General features: G+C 44.5%; 1 protein-coding gene across 4 annotated transcripts; it reads left to right on the plus strand.

Annotated features, from left to right (window-relative positions):
• The first annotated feature begins 531 nt into the window (after positions 1-531).
• klc1b (kinesin light chain 1b) lies at positions 532-21,140 on the plus strand. 4 transcript variants are annotated; one of them, XM_079279695.1, is made up of 16 exons: positions 532-573; positions 6,630-6,900; positions 7,213-7,443; positions 8,169-8,250; positions 8,502-8,730; positions 8,888-8,975; positions 9,646-9,747; positions 10,256-10,429; positions 10,780-10,879; positions 12,298-12,347; positions 12,612-12,679; positions 12,919-13,027; positions 13,452-13,604; positions 19,110-19,234; positions 19,424-19,481; positions 19,622-21,140. In XM_079279695.1, the coding sequence occupies exons 2-16, from the start codon at positions 6,652-6,654 to the stop codon at positions 19,697-19,699; spliced, it is 1,896 nt and encodes a 631-aa protein (XP_079135821.1). In that variant the 5' UTR covers positions 532-573; positions 6,630-6,651; the 3' UTR covers positions 19,700-21,140. The 4 variants fall into 4 exon arrangements, with proteins under 4 accessions (XP_079135821.1, XP_079135823.1, XP_079135824.1 ...); XM_079279697.1 differs by having other exon boundaries at positions 8,172-8,250; XM_079279696.1 differs by lacking the exon at positions 532-573 and adding an exon at positions 3,023-3,141.
• Positions 21,141-21,763: the final 623 nt, after the last annotated feature.

The following is a 21,763-nucleotide window of genomic DNA, read 5'->3' on the forward strand; positions in this document are numbered from 1 at the left end:
CCTTGTCAACAGCTTGCAGGGTACGTGTTTACACCTGAGTCAAACCTGTCATAATCCACAGAGTACAGTAACATTAGATACATATACCGGCTTCTTCATCCTCTGACAGCTAGTTTCAATTTCGCCTCTAGGTGGCAGGATTGTTGTTTTACATATTCAGTCTGCAACAAAAATAAATACAATGTAATGTTTGTCTCCCACCTAATTTCTCCTACTTTTTCATGAGCCCCATGTATTAAAACAGTGTGTCATTGTCACATTTTATAGGTAAATTAACAATTAAAATGCTCTTTAGTATTGTTTCTGTGTTGTATTTTATGAGCTATTATAGTTGTTTGTCTTAGAAATTTCGATTTATATCATCTTCTGTCATATTCGCAGAGACATTTATATTTATTTTCCAAGTAAAGAATAGATAGATAGATGGATAGATAGATAGATAGATAATTTGTGCCGAAAACAAAACATGACGTCATAATTACACTCAGCCGTAGAGGCTGCTGGGAGAATCTTGCTATGCTGGAGACATTTTGGATTTAAAGGGGCTGAGCTACCCGTCAGACATAGCTCTCGGTAAGTGATAGCAAGCGTTACATGTTCACTAACCAATATTATAATTGCGTTATATATGTATATTGCTGTATATTGAAGTGGTATTAATCTAAGTTACTGTGAATATAAAGTATCAGCTCTGCGGTTTGAACAGGATGAACTCGCAACAACTAGGGAGTGGTGACGCTAGCTGGTTAGCTGAAGCTAGCTAGTCGCTAACCGGAGCGCTATACGATCAAAACGCAAGCGTCACTATGAGGTTAGCAAAAGTAATGAGTCCAGAAAACATGACAACCAATCTAGTGAATGAAATAATTGTCTATGTTTGCCGTTATTATTGATATAGACCCCTGTAGATGGAGGTAGACAATCATAGACCCGTTGAGAACTGCGAAAGTCACAACGAAATGAAAATCTGAGTCTATTAATATTATCTAATTCGTTGTTTTATGTTTTGAATGGATGTGCAAATGTTCAGAAGACTCTGACTGTGTTCCGAGCACATTTAGGTTGCGCAGAGTCATTATCACAGAGCTACAACGATATTCAATCAAATGTCCAGCATTGTGTTCAACACTGCTGACGTTGTTGTTGGGCTGTGTAGACATTACAACGGTGTAATACGCACACAGGTGTCTCCAGGTAGAGCGTCGTGCCTAACCTGATGAGTACCACGCTGCATCAGTAGCGAGATTCAGGCGGACAGTTTTCAAACAACCAGTGGTGGGAGAGCAGCCCTCCGGCAGCTGGTGTCAGTGTGGAGGACTGGGGACGTTGACATCACCCTCCTGGTTGTACCAGACCACTGCCACACCCTCCTTGATGGCCGACTCTCCTTTGTGTCTGACGGTGGTGCAAACGGGGTTGTTGGATTGCTGTTTTTGGCGGAAACAAGAGGAGGATAAAGTGATCTAATGGTATCAGACTTCATCTGGTAGACAGAAAATGCGTGTCTATGGAGCTTGCACAGACATCAACCACTGGCTTGTTGATCCACCCACTGCAGTCTGCCTTTTTTCCCATTTCCTATGCTCGTGTTTTATTATTATAATACCAACAAGCACCACACCCTCTCCCGACGGGTCTGTTTCCATAGCGTGTGCAATGTTTTGTAGCTGCATTTGTGTATTTCCCTCTCAGCTTTTCAGAACGGTTGTATGACAAACATGCAATTTTCAAGAAGAAAATAGCAGCCTAGTAAGAGTTTTTATCCTGCCATAAAGTCAATAAGATTCTATGTGCAATCACACTTGGCAGTAGCAAGTGCACACTCTGTGCACGCAATTAAGGATTATTCAATGTATCCGCTCTTTGGAGCTCGGTGTGCAAAAGCAAAATTGTCTGGAATGACTGTAGTGCAGTGATGGTAGGAGGAGATGAGGAGAAAGATGAAACGGGGGCCTGAGTGGTGATGGTGTGATAACGTGAGGCTTGAGGCTTCTCTGGAGATGAAGAGTGATGACGAGTGGAGCTCTGCATAGACAAACTCGACAGGTAGATGGCCCAGATTTCCACCGCTGGGAGGGAAATAAAGCAGAGTCCACAAAGTTGTTTCTTTAAACACAGAGCTGTCTTTTATAACACTGTAGGCTCCTCTGGGGCATTTGCAATACAACATGCCCTTTGATCCCCTGTAAGGATGAGTCATCGAACTTTTCTCTGAAATTTTGTTCCTGATCCATTTAATCAGAACAATGTCAAATTAAGACTTGTCTATTTAGTTGGTTTTTGAAAAGATTTGTTTTAATTAGTAAACAAGATTTTAATGATATGAGGTTTTAAGATTATTTAGTATTGTATAGTATTTTCTGAGGTATGATCTTTACAGTCCACCTGTCACGTTGAAGGTGTTTGCTGTGCTACAAATGGTTCCCATCACTTCATGACCATTTGCTTGGTTTGGTTTTAGATTATAAGTGAAACGTAATGGTGAACCTTGTTACCTTAAACAATGGGCTCACCCGACCTGTATTGCTTGTTGCTGTTGTGAGAATGTAGGGCCAGGAGCTGAAAGTCTGTGTAATATTTTCACATATGCTGCCTAGTAGCTCCAGACAGTGGGTGTTGACCTTGCGCTGTGTTGTGTGCCCTCATCCTCGGTGGCGTGTGAAACTCTTTTTGTGCCTGTAAATAGCGTCGTTGAGTCCGTCTCCATTGGACCTATTCCTTTGTGTCTGATGAGTACAGAGGAGCAGAGTCTTAGATTAGGAAGGCTCCCTCCCCCACCCGACCGGCTCATCCGCTCTCCTCCCGTGGGCGTGGCTGTCTCTTGATGTGTTCGCCCTGAGCCGTCGTTGGTTGTTCTGACGGAGCAGAGGGAAGGTCATCATCATCATCACCGCGAGCAGCTCCTCCTCCTCCTCCTCCTTCTCTCTCCATCACTCTCATTCCTCTCCAGTTTCATTTCCATTGGCCTGTGTTTCACACCGAAGGTTTCCTTTTCCATTTGTAAGGAGGATCACTTTGGATTAGCGCTGCAATTTTATGATGCACTTTGCCAGCGTGTAGCGCTATCTCTGGAGGAGTCATTATTTCATCAGTGTTTCACCGTGGCACAGTATGTGGCTCTGATCCGCCACTGAAACCGAGGTTAGTTTTCTGCTCCAGCAAGCTGGACTGACTGAAGAAACATGCTAGCGTGACTGATTGTAGATTTCTTTAGCATTTAGTGGGTTTTGTAATGGACATTAAAATATTCTGAGAGTGTAATTTGCCTTTTTTCCATATGTTGTCAGTAGTTCCCCCTCGTTTTTCCTCATGAAAAAAGCCACAACCTCTTTGCTTAGAATAAGTCATTTCACAATAATGGTCCTATATTTTGCATAATGCGACTAATGGATTGCAACCTCATTGTAAAGCTACATTACATGAAGTAGTCCATCTGCTGCAAAGCACCGATGAGTGGCAGCAGGAAGATCTGTTATTGCATCATGTCGTGGGGTTAGGGTGGTAGGTCATGTAGCTCTGAGTCGAGGGATATGTTGAAAATAGTAAACGTGGACACACGGGGAAACCTTGTGCTTGTGACATTTCTTCTTACTAGCTGCTATTGAGCCTTAAACAAGACTTGATCCTGATCATTCCTGTAACTGTAAAAGCACAAATCCAATGAATATGTGCTGTTATATAGTGTGACATGAACATGTTTATTATTGACCATAGAGCATTGTAATGCATGGCAGCAGTGTGAAAGTCATATGCTGGGCCTTGTGAACTGTTTCATATTGACCTTTGATGATATAATTAATTCGTTTTAGTGCGCGTGATTCGCATAAAACGCAACAAAAGTAAATGTTAAAGATTAATTCAAGGGCGGTCTTTGTAAAGGAAAAACAACAGGCCCTTTGGACTTCATCTCACCTCTTTAAAGACTTGAAACGTATTAACTTCCGCTGAGCAAAACAAAAGTCCTCGATACAGCTGTGTTTTGTCGAGGCGAAGCTGCTCGTTTCTCCCCTGACTTGACATGAAAGCGCTTGTTCTCTTTGTTAGCGACTGTGTACACTCGGCTAGTCAGGCCTTTCATCCACACTGAGTAACTGTGCCGGGTAATACGCTGTGTGATCTGTGAATACGCTTGATCATCCCAATAGATCATTTCATTTCTTGTTTCAGAGCAGGTAAAAGCTTCGGCGTCGGCCCTTATCAGGAAGGAGAAGTACTTCCGGCTCCCCTGGCAAAGCAAACTTCTCGTCATCTTTCTCACGTTTCTTCATGCAGAGTTGGGCTGTTATCATCTCTGCCCTGCCTTCTCATTTTACTCTGGGCTCACCCGTTTCTGTAGCATTATTTTAGAGCATAGGACTCAAACTGCTGCACAATGGAAGACAGTCATCTCTTTGACCATGCAAAGGAGAGTACTGCTTCATTTGTTTATTTGAATAGACTCTTTATGTAAAGTAGCGAGTTCGCTTCTTTCACGTTAGTTCTCCAAAAAACATGTTCGTTCTCCAAAAAACATGTTACTTCTTGCAACCACTGACCATAAACCCTCTGGTAGACCCTCAATGTGTACCATTGTGCATATTTTCTCACCAGAAATGTGATAATTTGACATTGATACAGCAAAGCACTTCATTGCAGATGAGAGATGCTTAATATGAATTAGTCAGCGTTGTAACAGCTTAGAAGAGCTGCTGTTAGCTTTGCATCAGGCTTACTTCACCCGTCATCACGCTTGCCGTCTCCACACAGAGGGAACTTAACAGAAAAGCTTCTTTCGGAGGATAACAGGAAAAATCAACTGATACCTTTTTTCACGTCGAACGTTATGGATTTTTTTGAATTCTTCAGTGGATTTATATAAGCTGGTTCGTGAACCCGAGGATGGTAAAGCTTTTAATTGGAGGAAAGGAAAAACAATATCAATTCAAGCTGTGAGGGTTTTCCCCTCTGTATCCTCCCATACACAACATAGTGTTGTTGTAACTTTTTATTATCTTCTGCACATCCTGAGCCTCCAGCTGGTGGGACATAATGCTCCAGTGTCTTTCTGATCAAAGCACGTTGTCTGTCTTGAGGCGAACACATTCTGGTGGACAGCCATCAGATGTGCAAAGATGAATTGGCTTGTTGGTCAAAAGATTAAACAAACAACTAATCATTTAACCGACGACATAATCAACAGATGAATCGAATATGGTGGCAATAATTGTTAGTTGCAACCCCGACAGCCGTTTACCATCACGTGACGTCTGAAATAGTTTGTTTCTTAACCCAGCGATTACTCGCCGTCGCTGAATATTGATGGAAAATCTTTTCACGGGTTTTGCATCTGCGCTGATTCCAGGTCACATCAACGTGGTTCGACATAGCAGTGTGTCTTCTGTTGTCACATCGCACAGCAAATAGCTATTTATTGTAGTTTGTTTCTGGCTTTTGTTGATCTTCTTATTTCGTCAATTCTTTGCTTTTAATAGACAATTGCTGGAATACAAAGTAGCAAAGCAGGGAGTGGCTCACTAATGGTGGAGAGTGTTCCTCTTTGGGCAGATGGCTCTCAGCTGGTGTTTATAACTCTTCCCCCCCCCCCCCCCCCTTTCATCCTTAACCTCTTAGCCTCACTGCTGTTAAAATACAGTGCACCAGCTCAATGCAGCCTGGGCCCCTGTCTGAAGGGCAGGGCCACTTTTTTTTTTTTTTTGCACAACGTAGCCAACAGTTACGTGGCTCGATGAGTCATAGTTTATCTTCAGACTGCTTGGGGGAAAATGGCACATGTTCCATGCGCTCACCAAAGGGCTGCCATTTCTTCAGCGCACGATATTGTTGACATCGGTGTTTTTTGGACCAGATGCTAAGCTGTCACCCTTGAGGCTTCTGTCGCGTCATCCTCTCCTTCGACTCTTCGGCCGGTCACGCAGCCGGCTGGGCCTCCGTTGGCACCAGAAGGCGGCCACACTGCAGCTTGAGCTTATTATAGGTGCTGAAAAGTTAACCGTCTGTCCAACGAAATAATATGTCCCCTGTTATGCGGTTAAGCATAAAGCAGGCACATGTCTTTACTCTATGTATTCATTCATGCAACCATTGCGGCAGAGTAATTCACAAGACTGTTTCATTAAACAGCCCTTCTTTATTTTCTCATCGAACTGCATAAATTCTGACTTTGTTAAATTAAACAGCTCAAAGAAATGCTGACCTATCTCGCTCGTGAAATTTGAATCTCTCATCTCCACCGCAGCGATAAAACATGAGGTCATATCCTCCTTTTATGGCTGTCCCGGTGCACGTGGATCATGCTACGAGCTCATTAGCCGAGCACATAACGAGTTCGGGCTCTGTCTGCATCAAGGGCGGGGCTCTACACCGGCACACGTCGAGATCTGTAGACCAACAATGGAGAGTGGCCTCTTGTCGTATCACAACGGCAGAGAAGGCCTGAGACGGTTTTTAAATGGAGGGAAAGTAACGAGCCGTGTTGTGACAGCTGCAGTTCAGCCAAGCTCTCGCGTTCTGTTTTGTGAATTTCAGTGTTAAACTAGCACAGCTGCAGCTTTTGGAAGGGCCGTTATGAAAATGTCCTCGCCAGCTGCTGCTGTTGTAACAGTCGTCTCCCTTCTCTGCAATCTGTACAGGTTTCCCTGAGCTACATAGAAGATGTCCACCATGGTGTATCCGCGGGAAGAGAAGCTGGAGAAGCTCTCTCAGGAGGAGATCATCTCCAACACCAAGCTGGTGATCCAGGGTCTCGAGGCCCTGAAGAACGAGCACAACTCCATCCTCCACAGCCTCCTGGAGACCATCAAGTGCCTGAAGAAGGACGAGGAGGCAAACCTGGTGCACGAGAAGTCCAACCTGCTCCGCAAGTCCGTGGAGATGATTGAACTGGGCCTGGGAGAAGCACAGGTGAGGCCGGGCGGGAGAGGTACGATGGATATAGCCTGGTCACTTGGACGATATGAGCAGCAAAGAAAATGTTATGTAAAAGCAGTTTTTAATCTCCGACTGGGCAGAAAAAGAGAACTTAATTCACAATGTAGTACATTTGTGTTTCTGTCTTCTGCTTCCTCATTCTATACTGAGCTGGTGTGGTGATCATGATTCACTCCGAATCAGGCCCCCCCCCCCAACCCGGTCATTTCTCTCTCCGCTTCGCCGCCGCAGACACGTAGTCCTCGTTAAACGTCGCTGCTTCTTCAATGCTGTGTCCGTCCCCAGGTGATGATGGCCCTGTCCAACCACCTGAACGCCGTGGAGTCGGAGAAGCAGAAGCTGCGCGCCCAGGTGAGGAGGCTGTGCCAGGAGAACCAGTGGCTGCGGGACGAGCTGGCCAACACCCAGCAGAAGCTGCAGAAGAGCGAGCAGAACGTGGCCCAGCTGGAGGAGGAGAAGAAGCACCTGGAGTTCATGAACCAGCTGAAGAAATATGACGAGGACGTCTCCCCCACTGTAAGCACTTTGAACAATCACAAATACACCGACGGATTATAATGTTTTTGTGTCTATAATTCCACCGTGTTTTGAGTGTTGTGGTTAGATTGTGTAGAGATAACATGTTAGTTATCATAAGCACGATGGTAAATAATAATACAAATCCTGTGTTCTGAACCGACTTGGAACTATTTTTTTATTTTGAATCTGCCTTAAAATGATTTATCTGTTAAAGTGCAGCAAAATGTCAATGATATTCGATACAGGAGAGAAAACAGAGCTGTGTGGTCTTCCAGGAATGAGGCTTTCTGCCCAGGTCCTTATTGATCCAATGGTGCATATTCTCACCTTATTGCAGGAAATAAAACCCTGAAGGATTCTTATTGTTCCCATTTTACAGCTTTCAGCAGGCTTCTGTGTTAAGGTCCATCTGAAATCACTGTTAGAATGCTGACGTTACTGCTTTATGCGAGGTTTGATGGGTTTTATCGAAATACGATAAGATCACCACAGAAATAAAATAACCGTCAACAAAGACAGATTCTTAACGGAATTAAGCCAGAACTAGTGTCGCCATCTGGGAACCAAATCATAAATATACATTTTGATTACATGGTTTCTGAAGACAAGCGATTGACAGAGCAGATATGAAGGAGAGAAAAACACGGACGTAACAGTGTTTCCAGATGGTCGTCTGCTGTCCGTTAGAGGATCTGACTGGCTGCTTTGTTTCGTCCTCTCAGCAGGAGGAGAAGGACCGAGAAACACCGAAGGACTCCCTGGACGACCTCTTCCCAAACGATGAGGAGGAGCACGGCCAAGGAAGTAGGAACCGGCCGCATTCAGCACTTCGGCCTAAATTCTGACTTTAAACCTGATAACGTAGCTTTTCTACGATAGACCTGGTGTGGATGATGTGGCGTCATCCCATTAAATACTCATTGAATTATCCCCATAATCCTCTTATTCTTTGTCACCGCAGTGATTGTTGGCATGAAATGTGGTTAGCGATATAATCGGGCACGAGTTTGACCCTTTGACTGCCGGGCTGACCTTTGCCCTCCGTACCCCCACAGTGCAGCACCAACACAACAGCGCGGCCGTGGCTGCAGCCCAGCAGGGGGGCTACGAGATCCCAGCCCGCCTGAGAACCCTGCACAACCTGGTGATCCAGTACGCCTCCCAGGGCCGGTACGAGGTGGCCGTCCCGCTCTGCAAGCAGGCTTTGGAGGACTTGGAGAAGACCTCTGGACACGACCACCCTGACGTGGCCACCATGCTCAACATCCTGGCCTTGGTCTACAGGTCAGACATGGCCACATACCGGAGCGTTTGCTAGTTCTACTGTTATTCGTCCTGTTTTGCTTGTGTCATGTTGCTCTTTTTGTTCAGCACAAATGAATACAAAGAGCAGCGATAAACGTTCAGCCTCATCACGTTGTCCTGTCTCTCCCTCTCACAGGGATCAAAACAAATACAAAGAGGCCGCCCATCTGCTCAACGATGCTCTCTCCATCCGGGAGAAAACCCTCGGCAAAGACCACCCCGCCGTAAGACTCCCATATCTTCACATGCACATCTTCATCTTTAGATAGATTAGATTGGTCATCTGGTGTTGGTTCATAATTTAAAGGCCACGGTATTTACGGTTCTACTCGGTCTGTATGGATTTCCTTTTTTCACATTGAAATTGAATATGTGCCTGCAGACGTTAAACTCATCAACCAAAGCTCCTGAATGCCTGCTCATACATCCAGCATGAACCAAACCACAAAGCCCTTTGCAGTCAGAATACAACAAACTATGGCAAAAACATTCAAGTGTGCTCTCCATTTCACTGCCTTTGACAACAGATTTGTATGAATCGATTGACACTGTGGCACCGAAACACCTTGTAAAGCCTGCAGGAAGCTATTGAAGCCCCGTGCTCGTCGCTGCAGCTCTGTGGGGGTTTTGCAGTTCGTCTCATATTGTTGCTCTTGTCACGCTGTCTGATCCTCTATATAGAATAATGAGACACAAAGGCGGGGTACTACAGCCCTGTGTAATCCAGGTGGCTTTGAGCTCTTTGAAAGCAAAAGAACAAGCATTTTTAGGACTGTGACAAGTCATTAGACAGCAGTAAATTAAATGCTGTTATTGTGAAGCTACACTGCCAGTATGAAAGCAAAGGAAGTGGCCTTAATCATGTTCTCTCTCTCTTTTTTTCTGAATGTCCAGGTCGCTGCGACGCTGAACAACTTGGCTGTGCTCTATGGAAAGAGAGGGAAGTACAAGGAGGCGGAGCCTCTGTGTAAGAGGGCTCTGGAGATCAGAGAAAAGGTAGGCCACACCCCTCCATTGCACCAGCAGGGCCGCCCACAGCAGCGCTATCGAGGCCTCGTCTTAACGGCTCGACCAGTGAACAATTGGCTCATTGTCATAAAGTAATTAACAGTAATAATATTTCCAGAATGTCAGTTGGAGCTACTGTACCAGCGACTATAAATAGGTGGAGAAGAGCAAATGATCTTCTTAAATTCTCTGTGAAGTTTCCGCTGGGGGCCAATTACCGTGTTGAAGGAGTTTAATTGAGAACACAGCTGAAACTGGATAGCAGGCGTTGGGGGAGATCGATAGGAGACGCAACAGAGGGTACGAAGAGTCTCTGTTTGCCTGAAAGCTCTATTCTGTCCCCTCTGTATCGATCAGCCGGCCTTTTATTAGATCTGCCGAGTGTCTGCAGCAGGCAGACCCGCTTCTCGGTGACAGCAGCGAGAGAGAGATGCATGGGATCGAGTCAGGGACACAAACTGAGAACATCTTGCTCCCTGTCCCCCCCCCCCCTCAGGTCCTGGGGAAGGACCACCCAGATGTGGCCAAACAGCTGAACAACCTGGCTCTGCTCTGCCAGAACCAGGGCAAGTATGAGGAGGTGGAGTACTACTACTGCCGCGCCCTGGAGATCTACGAGTGCAGGCTGGGCCCAGATGACGCCAATGTGGCCAAAACCAAGAATAACCTGGTGAGAGACAAGTTTACCACGACCTCATCGGCTTTTACCGTGCGTCTTTTTCAAACTCTTTCAGTTCTATCCCAACTTTGTTTTAGCGTTGCTAATAAGGTACCAAGCCACGAGTCCTTTGTCTACTGCATTGCTTCTTCTTCTGCTTCCTGCTTCTGTCTCTAATGATGGAGAAGCAGTATGCAGACGGTAAGGGAGGCGATGTGGTACAATATCATTTTTCAGGAGAAATGTGCAAACTCACTGCTCCTACTGTCTCAAGAGGGTCACACTGTGAGTCAATAGGCCCGTTTGATCCAGCGCTAAGATGTGCTTTCTCCTCTCTCTCTCTCTCTCTCTCCCTCCTTCAGGCGTCCTGCTTCCTCAAACAGGGGAAATACAAGGAGGCTGAGATTCTGTACAAAGAGATTCTGACTCGTGCTCACGAGAAAGAGTTTGGATCTGTCGATGGTAAGGCCTCGTAGTGTAGCTGACACTATACATGGCGGTCATTTTCATAACGCTGTGGTCCATAATCTATTTTTTATTTTTATTTTTATTTTTAAATAAACCCAGAAACGCAATAAATACAAATTTATCCCAAGAGAAATGGTAGTGGGTCACATCAAACTTCCTCTCGTAATACTCCGATTAGACTTGTTGTTTTCATCTTTCCTCCACCTTTGTCTGATGTTCCGTCTACTGTTTGTCTCACATCAGCAGAGTGAGTGATGGACAGATGTTTAAAAAGTGGACCATGTTGTAAGCAGGGGGCCAACCTTCACCGTTCAGAGGACACAAAGACTCTAAACAAACGTTCTAAAGAATAAAGGCTTCACTTGTCTCAAAGATCTTGCAATTTTCTTCTCTTTTTAATTTAAGTTGAGCTTTTTTTGTGGGCTTCCCTCCAGGGATTAGATTGACTGCTTTGAAAAAGGGAATGAAAGGGACTCGACATAACGCTCTGCTCTGGTGCTTTTTTATTTATTGATTGAAAAGCATCTCACATTTTTTCTGAGAGGTTTATTTTTCATGCGTCACTGAACTTGACAATAGCTCTCAGATATTTTTGAAAAGCAGTTTGGAGAGTTGGAGGTTAAGAGAAGCAGCATTAAGCAGCAACAGTTTGTGTTCCTGGGAATGAAAATAAAATCGCACAATGGTTTCTACTTTAATGGAGCTAAATATCTTTTAATGTTGAGCTATAAGTGCGATGTTTGTTTGTTTCCGATGCATATTAAATAATCGAATAGTTACTTGTAAATGTTCATAGTATCAGAAAAGGATCATTGTTTATATGGCATCACCAGAATCACCTACCGGTACTTCCACTTGCTCAGGTTTTTATTTCATTTTTAAGACAATTTAATGGTGCATAGTGTTTTCTGTCTTGACATCTATTGAACCATTTCTTTCTTAATTTATTTGGATAAGAGTATGAAAAGAAAATGTTTTATAAATTAAATTTATAACGAAGTACCCACATTATTTCTAAAAAAGCTCAAGAATGCATTTTTCTGAATCAAGCTTTATCTTAATAATGACTGTCTTTAACATTTAAACTGTTAAATATTTAATATTTAAGCTCCACGTCGACACTCTCTGCACCGGATCTCAGAATTCACCAGCCTCTTGTATGTATTTGAGAAGCCAAATACATAGAAACAATCCAAACGAGACTGTCTCGCAATCAAGACACGCACATAATCGACAGACTAATAAAGAATCTGTAGCACCGAGTGGCTGACGTCGCTGTCCTGGTCTGTCGGGTTATGATAGCAAGCTCAGCATTCATCATCGGGGTAGTTCCTGCTGGATTCAATGAAACCTCCCTGAGGTCGACCTGTTGTGCTGAATGTAGACCACCTCTCCTGTCTGTTTGTCTGCAGCTGAAAACAAGCCCATCTGGATGCATGCGGAGGAGAGAGAGGAGAGCAAGGTTTGTAATCCGCCTCATGTCACTGTGAACACAAGCAGAGCAACTTAAATAGACTTGGAAAGTGAATTACAGTTGATTGCCGTCTCTCACACACACACACACACACACACACACACACACACACACACACACACACACACACACACACACTAAGCCCCAGTAGGAAGATGATATTTATATGTAAACACAAAGAAATGCTTTCCAGTTTGAACCACCGCTCTCCTTCAGGCCCCTCTCTTCCTCTCCTCCCTTATTTCCTTCCAGGGCAAACACAGAGACAACACTCCATACGGAGAGTACGGAGGCTGGTACAAGGCCTGCAAAGTCAACAGGTGAGGCAGAGCGTGATGCGCTTTTACAACGTGGTCATGAATAAAGACACGTGGTAATGAACAGAGAGATAAGTCACTTATTAAAAGTTATTACTTTTTATTTCTGGGGGAATGTGACTAAATCCGCTTTAGTTTTCAAGTAGTTGACTTCATCTTTGAGGGTTTTAGCATTTGCTGTGATCCAATTGTTCCTCAAATGACCTTCAGCTAGTTGTGTTGGTCTTCCTGCCTGTGAGCAGCCCGACAGTGAACACCACCCTGAGGAACCTGGGGGCCCTGTACCGCCGGCAGGGCAAGCTAGAGGCTGCCGACACCCTGGAGGAGTGCGCCGTCAGGTCTCGCAAGCAGGTCAGCTGCATTTCATTTATTTTATGACTTAAATTGTCCGTTTCTGCATGCACATAACTTAACAGTTCCTGTCCTAAATATGTCCCCCAAATCTCATGATATTTCTTCCCCTTTCTCTACAATGCTATGGATCCAGAGCAACACAGTAAGTGGTTTGTCTCTAACTGATAGCCCCCCCCCTAACATCACTCCCATCTCAGATATTTAAAACGTCCCCTTGTCTCTGCGTTGCCTCTGTGACGGTGCCGTGAATGCATTAATCGAGACAGAAAATCCCACTTTAATACCTCCATGTAACTCTCACCCGTATCCACGAGCTAACGTCTACCTCCGAGCTAAGTCTGACGACGGGACGTCTGTTTGTTTTGTGTGTGTGTGTGTGTGTGTGTGTGTGTGTGTCCTATCTGTGTGTTCTCCGCATCAGGGCATCGACCCCATCCACCAGACGCGTGTGGTGGAGATCCTGAAGGACACGGACGGCGACAGGCGGAGGAGCAGGGACAGCCTGAGCAGCGTTAAGTACGAGAGCGGCTCCGAGACCGGCGAGGAAGTGAGTATGGGCGTGGAGTGGAACGGGGTGAGTACAAATCCACTACAGTCGAGTCAACGCGGCCGGTGACCTCACCGGAAGAACAAGGCGCTGAGAGAGTTTGGACCGGTACGGAGCGGTGACTAGTTTGTGACTTGTGACGTGTAAGTGGGGTTTCTCTCACGTCGCTGTGCTCAAACTACACAAAAACACGAATGAGTCATTCATTCAGGACCTATTGTATGATGTCAGTGTTGCACATCATCATAAGGAGAACATGTTTTTTACAATATAAAAAGATAACCAGTGGAACAGCTGCTCATTCCCAGTTCTTTGTGTGAGCCGTATCTGTACCGGTCCACCAACACCTTGTAGGTGTGTCTTGTTCTTCTCATGAGGTCAACCTGGAATTCCTTTTATTTGCAACATGTAACGCTGATTGAGTGTCTCGGCATGCTGACCTGTTGTTGTTGTTGTTGTCAGCATCTTGAGTTTGCTTTGGACTAGATGTTCATGTTTTGTTTTGTTTTGTTGTCCATTGCTTGTCGATGACGTTCCGGTGTCTCGTTTTAACAAGTGGATGTCATGCTGGCAAAGCTTCTGCACAAGTGGAGCGGTAACAAAAAGGAAGAAAAAAAACAAAAGGCACACGCTCATTCTGTGGCTCCCTGGCAACATGTGAAATATTTCTTTTCTTTTATGAGACTCTCAGAGATGCAGCCCGTCGAGACGTCTCTCGTTTCTCCTGTTAAACACGATTGACAGAGGTTCCCTGTATCCTTGATGCTCGTCCCTCTGCGCAGTAACTCTTTTATTGCCTCATTATAACGTCCACGCTGCCGGTGACTGAACAGTCCTTAGTTTCATTTCCCCCCAGGGCTTTTGTTTCTGCACAGCGCTTCCCATTGGACTTGTCAACCCTGTCCTCGTTATTAAAGAGGCCGGTGCTGAAAGCGTGATATTCACTGCAGCAGTGCAGCTGGAAGAAGCCCTCTGGTGAGGCTGACACAAACCAGAGGGCAGGGATGCCTCGTCTGAGCCTGTGCCTTTTTTCTTTTTTTTCTTTTCTTCCCTCACTTGAGCGCAGCCACACCCTTCACCGCACCAACCCAGTCCACAGCATGCATGTAGCCAGCCTGCTGGGCTCACCCTTTAACACGCACACTAATGGACCCATGTGTGTTCACATGGTTGATAACTGTCTGTTAACCTACCTGCTGCTCTCTCTGAGTAACATTTAAGTAGAAAACGGGGGGGGGGGGGTTGTTTGCTGGCTGCTGTTGTGTGAATGGGAATGCTTCTCTACACACACACACACACACACACACGCATAAACACAGCTACTCAAAACTGCTTCACGACAGCATTCGCGTTGGTCCGAGTGTGTCTGTGTTCGAGGCGTGTGAGGGCACGCGGAGGGTTTGCTCGGTGCGTGCTAGCGTTTCATTATCCCCGTCACCACCATAGCGGCAGACATTAAATGTGCGCAGTCCAAACAGGAAATGTATCCCGCGACATTCTCATGCTTCTTTCTTTTTTTTTAAAGATAGTTTCTGAACGCTAACTGGCGCTTTTTGACTCAAAGATTGCTTCAGAAAGTCCATCAATCCATTCATTTACGCGTGTAGCTACAGCTTCTTGTGTTGAAGAGATGAGGCTTGTGAAGTCTGCGTGTGTGTAGATGTTTTGCTGAGTGAGGATGTGATGTTACTGCAGAGCTTTGCCCGAACATGTCTGCTCTGTCACTGGTAGGAGCGCTTCACATACTCGTACAGACACCTGAGGGGACTAACTTGAGGGCCACACATTGGTGGCTGTGTTAATTGGTAGCACGTGTGTGTCTTTATGCATGATGTAATTTACGGCGTACGTGTCTGCTGTTGCTTTTTGACATTTTTTTCAATGTGCCGCCTGTTCTTCCGCATGTTGTCCAGACGTCATCCTTTTTCCCCGTTTCCTCTCGTCACTAACCCACATCGTTGACTCATGCCATGACAACCAATCAGCCTGTCAATCAGATTTCCTCTTTCTTGCTCAGTGGATTGTACTCTCCCTCTTGAACTGTCATTCTGCACAATATGCTTGGGTGGGTTTGGGATAGTGACATCATAGACAGGCCAGATACTTAGTCAATTAGTCATTAAGGTAAAGGAACAAGCCGAGGCTAGCACCCAAGAATGAAGACGCTGTTTTCACCCTTCGTCAGGTACAAATACCGCTTGAGGGAATGTTGCCTCACTGAGGTGAATGCAGAATGTTTTTAACTCAGAATGCTGCGCATAGAGACGGCGATCGGCGTAACGGCTCCGTCAGTGCTGATGCTTGCAGATGTCCTACGTCTGCAGTGCACAGCGTGCCAAGTGCACTGCTTCCTGGTACCCAGAGAGGGAAAAAAACAGCTGAGTCACGGTGACTGCAACCGCCAGCCTACTGCATCACCGACCTGCTTACCGTAGTGCAGCTGTCATGAGACAGAGAAGCACCACTCCAGTGCTGCTGGATTTACACATCCTTTTTGTTTGCTTATGCTGCAGTTAAGACGAGGGGGGGGACTCGGTGCAGGATAGATATTTCGACAACATCAGACGAGTGCAGCCAAGTGTAGAACAAGTTGACGAAGCTCAGATTTAGCAGTGTGTAGGTGTGTAGCGTAGGAAGCCCAAACCCAGAGCTCCTAATCTTACAATGTGCTGTTTTTTTTGTTTTTGTCTGTTTCTCTCTCTTTCTCTTTTATCAGGCCTAAGCCATCAAGATTATTCCTCCATCCTTCTCTCCTTACCCGACACAATAGCAAAAAGGATGCGTGTTGTCGTTCCCTCTGGCCTTCTCTGTCCCAACCAAGCCAACAGCTCCTCTACCGTCCCCGGTGCCCCCCCACCCTGTTCACCTGACAACTGCTGGGACGTTTGGTCTTCTCTTCTCATCTCTGCTCTTTCTGTTTTCTCCCCCCCCCCCCCCTCTTCCTTTCACTCTCTCTGTCCTCTCCTCTTACTAACTGTGTGTCGTCCACCATGTCGGTAATCGTTGCTTCAACTCCCGCTTTCACGTAACAGTTAAAAAAAGAAAGAAAGTCATGGTGGGTGAAGTCTTTTAGGAAGCCACTCGCACATTTCTCCTCTCTCCAAAGCAGCCATTTGTAATATTTCATTGGTGCGCTGTAGATTTCTTTGGTAAGAGGAGGCGGGAAAGTCATTTATTGGGAGACGGCAAGCGCCGAGAGATTTTGAGGATCAGTGTCACCTTTGTGACGGCCGCCTCTGCTCCAGGCGTCGCACGCCGACCCGCCGTCGGATAAAACGTCACATCCACTATAGAGTTGAGAGATATATAAAATTCCCACAGCTGCTCTGCTTTGGTCTCACTGTGGATTAGTTTGCAGTCTGACCTCAAAGCTAGCTTCCTACTCTGTGCCTGTATTTAGCTGTAATACTTTGGTTTTTTTTAAAGACAAGAACCGTTTCTTTTGTCGTGTTTTTAACTATCTTAACGATCTGGAGATCACTTGCCTAAACAGTTTGGGAATAACGGTACTGTATAGTTTTCATCAAAGGTCACTTCTTTATGACGTCTGCTGCCTCGTTAAAGCATTGCCATGTTTTTATAGATCTATTCCCTTTTCATTTCAAATCTTTTTTATTTATTTATTTTTTTTAATTTTTTAATCATTTTGTTTTTTCTTTTAAATGTTGATTATTTTGTGGCTGAATATTATGGCGGCAGATCGTCACGTAGTGAACGACCAGAGGGGCCGACGTCGGCGAATTGGTCAGATCACACCAAGCAGTTGTTGTTGCCGTGGTCATTTATTTTGCAGTCGCTGTGACTCACTGTATCACTGTACTCAGCATCCAGCTCAGACACCACCCGAGAGATCGATCAACAACAGCAGAATTTAAAAATAGTGGACGTAAATGTGCAGAAGTTGCCTTTTTATTTCGTCGGTGCAGGAGTAGAAGCTAGTGTTATTGTTCCACAGTAGTGTTAGTGTGTGCTTGTGTATGTGTCGGTGGTGCAGTCTGGCTATGGATACACGCAGCTCAATGGGAGTGTGTTGCCTTTTTCTTACACGGTTGTCAACAATTGTCACTTTGGTGAATCGTGTTTTTAGAAACTACCGAATTTACAAGTGCGAGTGTTTCCTTCAAGATCAACATGTTATTGCCGATGTTTAACTAATATCATCTTTCACGTGTAACCGTAGGCTGTGTTTCTAGATCGGACGTGTGCATTCACTATACGGCTTTTTCTCGGTATGCTACTTGCCATTGATTCTTCATTCCTTCCAATGAGTACACCTCTCCTTCTGACGCAACTCTGAACAAAAGAATCGACTGTGTTCATCACATAATTATGAAAATATTGTTGTGTTAGTGGAATGCTTATTTATTGAACTGTCTACTCTTGACATTATATAGCGTGACTTCAGTGGAAGAACGTCGATGGTAAGGTCTATAAGCACCATCTTAGTACGTAGGACTGCATCATATTTACCATTCTGCATTGTGAAGATTATATTGCATCAACACTTGTTGGTATTCTCAAATAAAGTTTTTCATTTGTGGAGTTCTTGTCTTTTCTCTGCGTCGGCTGGAGACGTCTGTGTTCAGAGGAAACGGATTCTTTTATGTTTCATCTCTCAGAGGAACGGAAACATTTACTCTTTGGCAGAAACATGTGAATGATCTGATTGGCCAACAGCGCCCCCTGCTGGTGATGAGCCCGTGCTCACACCCCAAACACAGTTTATTCAGTTATGTCTTCACTGGTTGGTTGGGAGTTAAAACACACTATGCAGTCTAGCTGGTTTATACTAATCTAAAAATGAATGGATGGATGGATACATTAGTATACACTGGAAACAAAAAGAAGCTTTGAGCGTCATTATTTTCATTCTCTGTTGATTTCTGAATAAATACATCAAATGTTCTGTCTGTAAACAGTCAGAATAAAGTGACAAAAGATTAAGTGTTTATTTATTGCCGGTTTTGTCCGCCCAACAGACGCGAGCGCTGTCACAAAAGACAAAGAAAAGATGCAACTTCTCCCGTTTTAAGATGCTGAAACAAAGTCACGTGTGACTATTTTACCTTCAAAAATACATGCACGATTATTCTATCATGAGAATAGTTGCGGATTACCTTTCGAAAATCAATGAAGCTCTAATTACTGCAGATTAAATATAACGCACAGCACAATTTGACCACAATGAGACCAATCACACGAGAGCAACCTGAACTACGGTTTATTCTGACGGGGTAACCTTTCAAGAGGTGACAGGAAATGAAATGCTGCTAATATTGCCTGCTGTCATTAATATTGCACACAGTGATAAATCTAAATAAGGATTTCAGATCTCCTTATTCTCTATGCTCTTTAAATAATTGCATGTAAAAACAACCCGCTGTTTGGCTGCAACCAGCCATTCGTAAGAGGACTGGGCCAACAACCACTAATGCGAAGCACAAACGGAAGAAAAAGAGATTTATCTCTTGACTTCTTGTCCTCACGTCTCCGGTGCGGAGCAGACGGGGTGATGGTTGTGTGTGTCTGCAGGATGGCAGCGGGGCCCTCCAGCGCAGCGGCTCTCTGGGGAAGCTCCGGGACGTCCTGCGTCGCAGCAGCGAGCTGCTGGTGAAGAAGCTGCAGGGCAACGGACCGCCGGAGCCTCGCAGCACCAAGTAAGAAACCCTCTGTTGTGATGGACGCCGGGCATTTAAAGACCATGATCCTTCTTGTGTCGGTAGTAAACACTGTCTATGGGAGGCAAGTAGTCATAGTTTGGAATTTAACTCCCCAGCTCCATGAGTGGTAGTTTTGTGCCCTGATCTCAGATACTGTATGAACGTTATTGTCTTACTATTCAACAGCATGAAGAGAGCTGCTTCCTTGAATTATCTGAACAAAACCAGTGATGACCCGTTCCAGGTGAGCAACATATATATATATATATATTTTTTTGTCTTTTACATTTTTTTCAATTCATGCTGTATTATCGTAAGTGTCATGTTTTAACCCTCGTATCATTCCCCCTCCTCTCTCTCGTGTCTTCTTCTGTTTCTCTTCAGACTCGGGCCGGCAGTAACTTCAGGGAGAGCCGGGGCCTGAGCTCCAGCACTGTGGATCTCTACTCTGGAAACAGCTGATCTGTTCAAGGAACCAGAAGAGGCTCCTTCCTTTGGCTCATCCTCTTGAGCCATGATGATCACCATCATCATCACTACCAGACCACCTCATCACACACACACACGCACACACACACACACACACACACACCCTGCCCGTCAGCATCCAACCAAAAGAGCCATCTCCTCCAACATTCAGACACAAAGACTTTTTCCAGTCATCAAAACATAAACATGCATAAACTGCAGTTTGTTTTTAAACCCAGGTTGTTGCTTTTTGGTCTTCCAGAGACAGATTGCCTTATGATTATTATTATTGTTGTTATTATTATGATTATCTTTTCCCTCATTCCTGACGTTGGTGTCGCCTCAGTGCCTCCTAAATGTGGCCAAGACAACAAACCTCATCGCTCCCTCTTCTTCATAATCACTGTGACTCTGCACTTTGGCTGCATCTGTTGCCATATTGTCGCCTGTTCAGGTGTTTTTCTCCTCATGTTGTTTTGATTCTGGGATATTTGTTTTATTTTTAATGCTGTCTTCTTGTGACATTTATTGGTTTATTAGTGCAAATTAGCAATAAAATGTCTATTTTCTCCAAAAAATAATAGTAGTGTAGTAAATAGGTTGGTTGGGTTTGAAATGACAATGATTTTGTAAAAAAAAAACAACAAATCATTTAATTTCCATGTTATTGTTTTTGCCGACTGAGATTTATTTGCGATGCGAGGTGTTGATTAAAGCTTTTGGAAACCGGGTGACATTGTGAACTTCTTGTTAATAAGAAGTTTTGGTAAACTGCTGCTTCAACCTTCTAAAGCTTTGAGATCCACGTGTGTTTTTCTACACAGGTTTCTCTTCCACTGCAGAGAGAATGCATTGATTCATCTTTCATCAGTTATGATCGGAGAGTACCGATGAACACGACCATGGAAATGTTCAACTTTTTAGACTGTATATGTTGAAAAGAAAAGAACCGGTTCTCTTAATTCATCCCGGTCATCCTGAATGTTCTCTGGTGCCATGCGGGACTCGCCTGCTTCGAGCTGCCAACTTTGAGCACGGCATCTTATAATGTTGTTTACAGTGATTCAAATGTGTGATACATATGATGATTATAGTTTTTGCACAATTCTCAGATGGGTGTCTTCTGTCGTTGATTGGATTTATTTTTTATTTTTTTTAGTGAAGCTCAAAAGTACTGGAATGTCTTGTAATTATTACTTTTTGATTGTTTTACATGTTATTCTTTTCATCATTTGTGATAAATGTATACATTTGATTCTGATCGTAAGTTCACAAATCATAGCGTTCATCAGGTAATGAATGGGAAGAGAATTGAGTGTCATAGTTGGTTGCATGTGCATCTGTTTGGATCTGATCAGTCCCACGTGTCATGGAGAATGAGATCCAATCAGAACCACTTTCTGATCATGATTCAGAAATAAAACCTTCAATTTTCTATTTGTGTTTTTGTAATCTATTGTTGTGTTTGTATGTGGCTGAACATGTTGAAAAACTTGTAATTAATTGGTTTAAAAAACAACAACTTAATGTCATGCCTTGCTCTGTCCTCAACCCTGCAAATTATAACACAGTAAATCCCACCAAGCCTGATCTTTAATGTCTGAGCCTTAAGTTAGTGTGGGAACCCCGATGCCTTGCCAAGATGTGATATGTCTCCCAGAGTGTTCCCTCCTCCTTGGTAGAAGTCAGCGCGGGGTTTCTCTGCTCCATGGTAATCTCTCTGTGTGTCTGCTTTAATGCGGAGCCTCAACCCTTCAGCACTTCTGAGAACTTTGAAATAACTAAACTCACCCAAAGATGGTTTGGTTCTACCGAGAGCTGTCGTGCTCATCCGAGTCGACGCCATCATCTCAAGAGACTTAAAGTTCTCATTAAAGTTTTTTGTATATCTTTTCCTTCATCTTGATTGACTGACTGCATGTTCCTGTCAGCCATCTATGGGCCAGCTGGACCAGAAACATGGCACCAGTCCCACATACAGTACTAACAGTGGCCGTCCCGTCCTGGTGAGAGTGATGCACGTGCATGGGCCGTATGTTTGCGCCATTTATCAGCTTT

The sequence above is a fragment of the Melanostigma gelatinosum genome (genome assembly GCF_949748355.1).
Source record: "Melanostigma gelatinosum genome assembly, chromosome: 12".
NCBI lineage: Eukaryota > Metazoa > Chordata > Actinopteri > Perciformes > Zoarcidae > Melanostigma > Melanostigma gelatinosum.

Coding starts and splice junctions, on each gene's coding strand:
- klc1b (XM_079279695.1), top strand. CDS start 6,652: ATGTCCACCATGGTGTATCCGCGGGAAGAGAAGCTGGAGAAGCTCTCT. Junction 8,731..8,887: donor ATCCTGGCCTTGGTCTACAG/GTCAGACATGGC, acceptor TCCCTCTCACAG/GGATCAAAACAAATACAAAG. Junction 12,680..12,918: donor AAGGCCTGCAAAGTCAACAG/GTGAGGCAGAGC, acceptor GCCTGTGAGCAG/CCCGACAGTGAACACCACCC.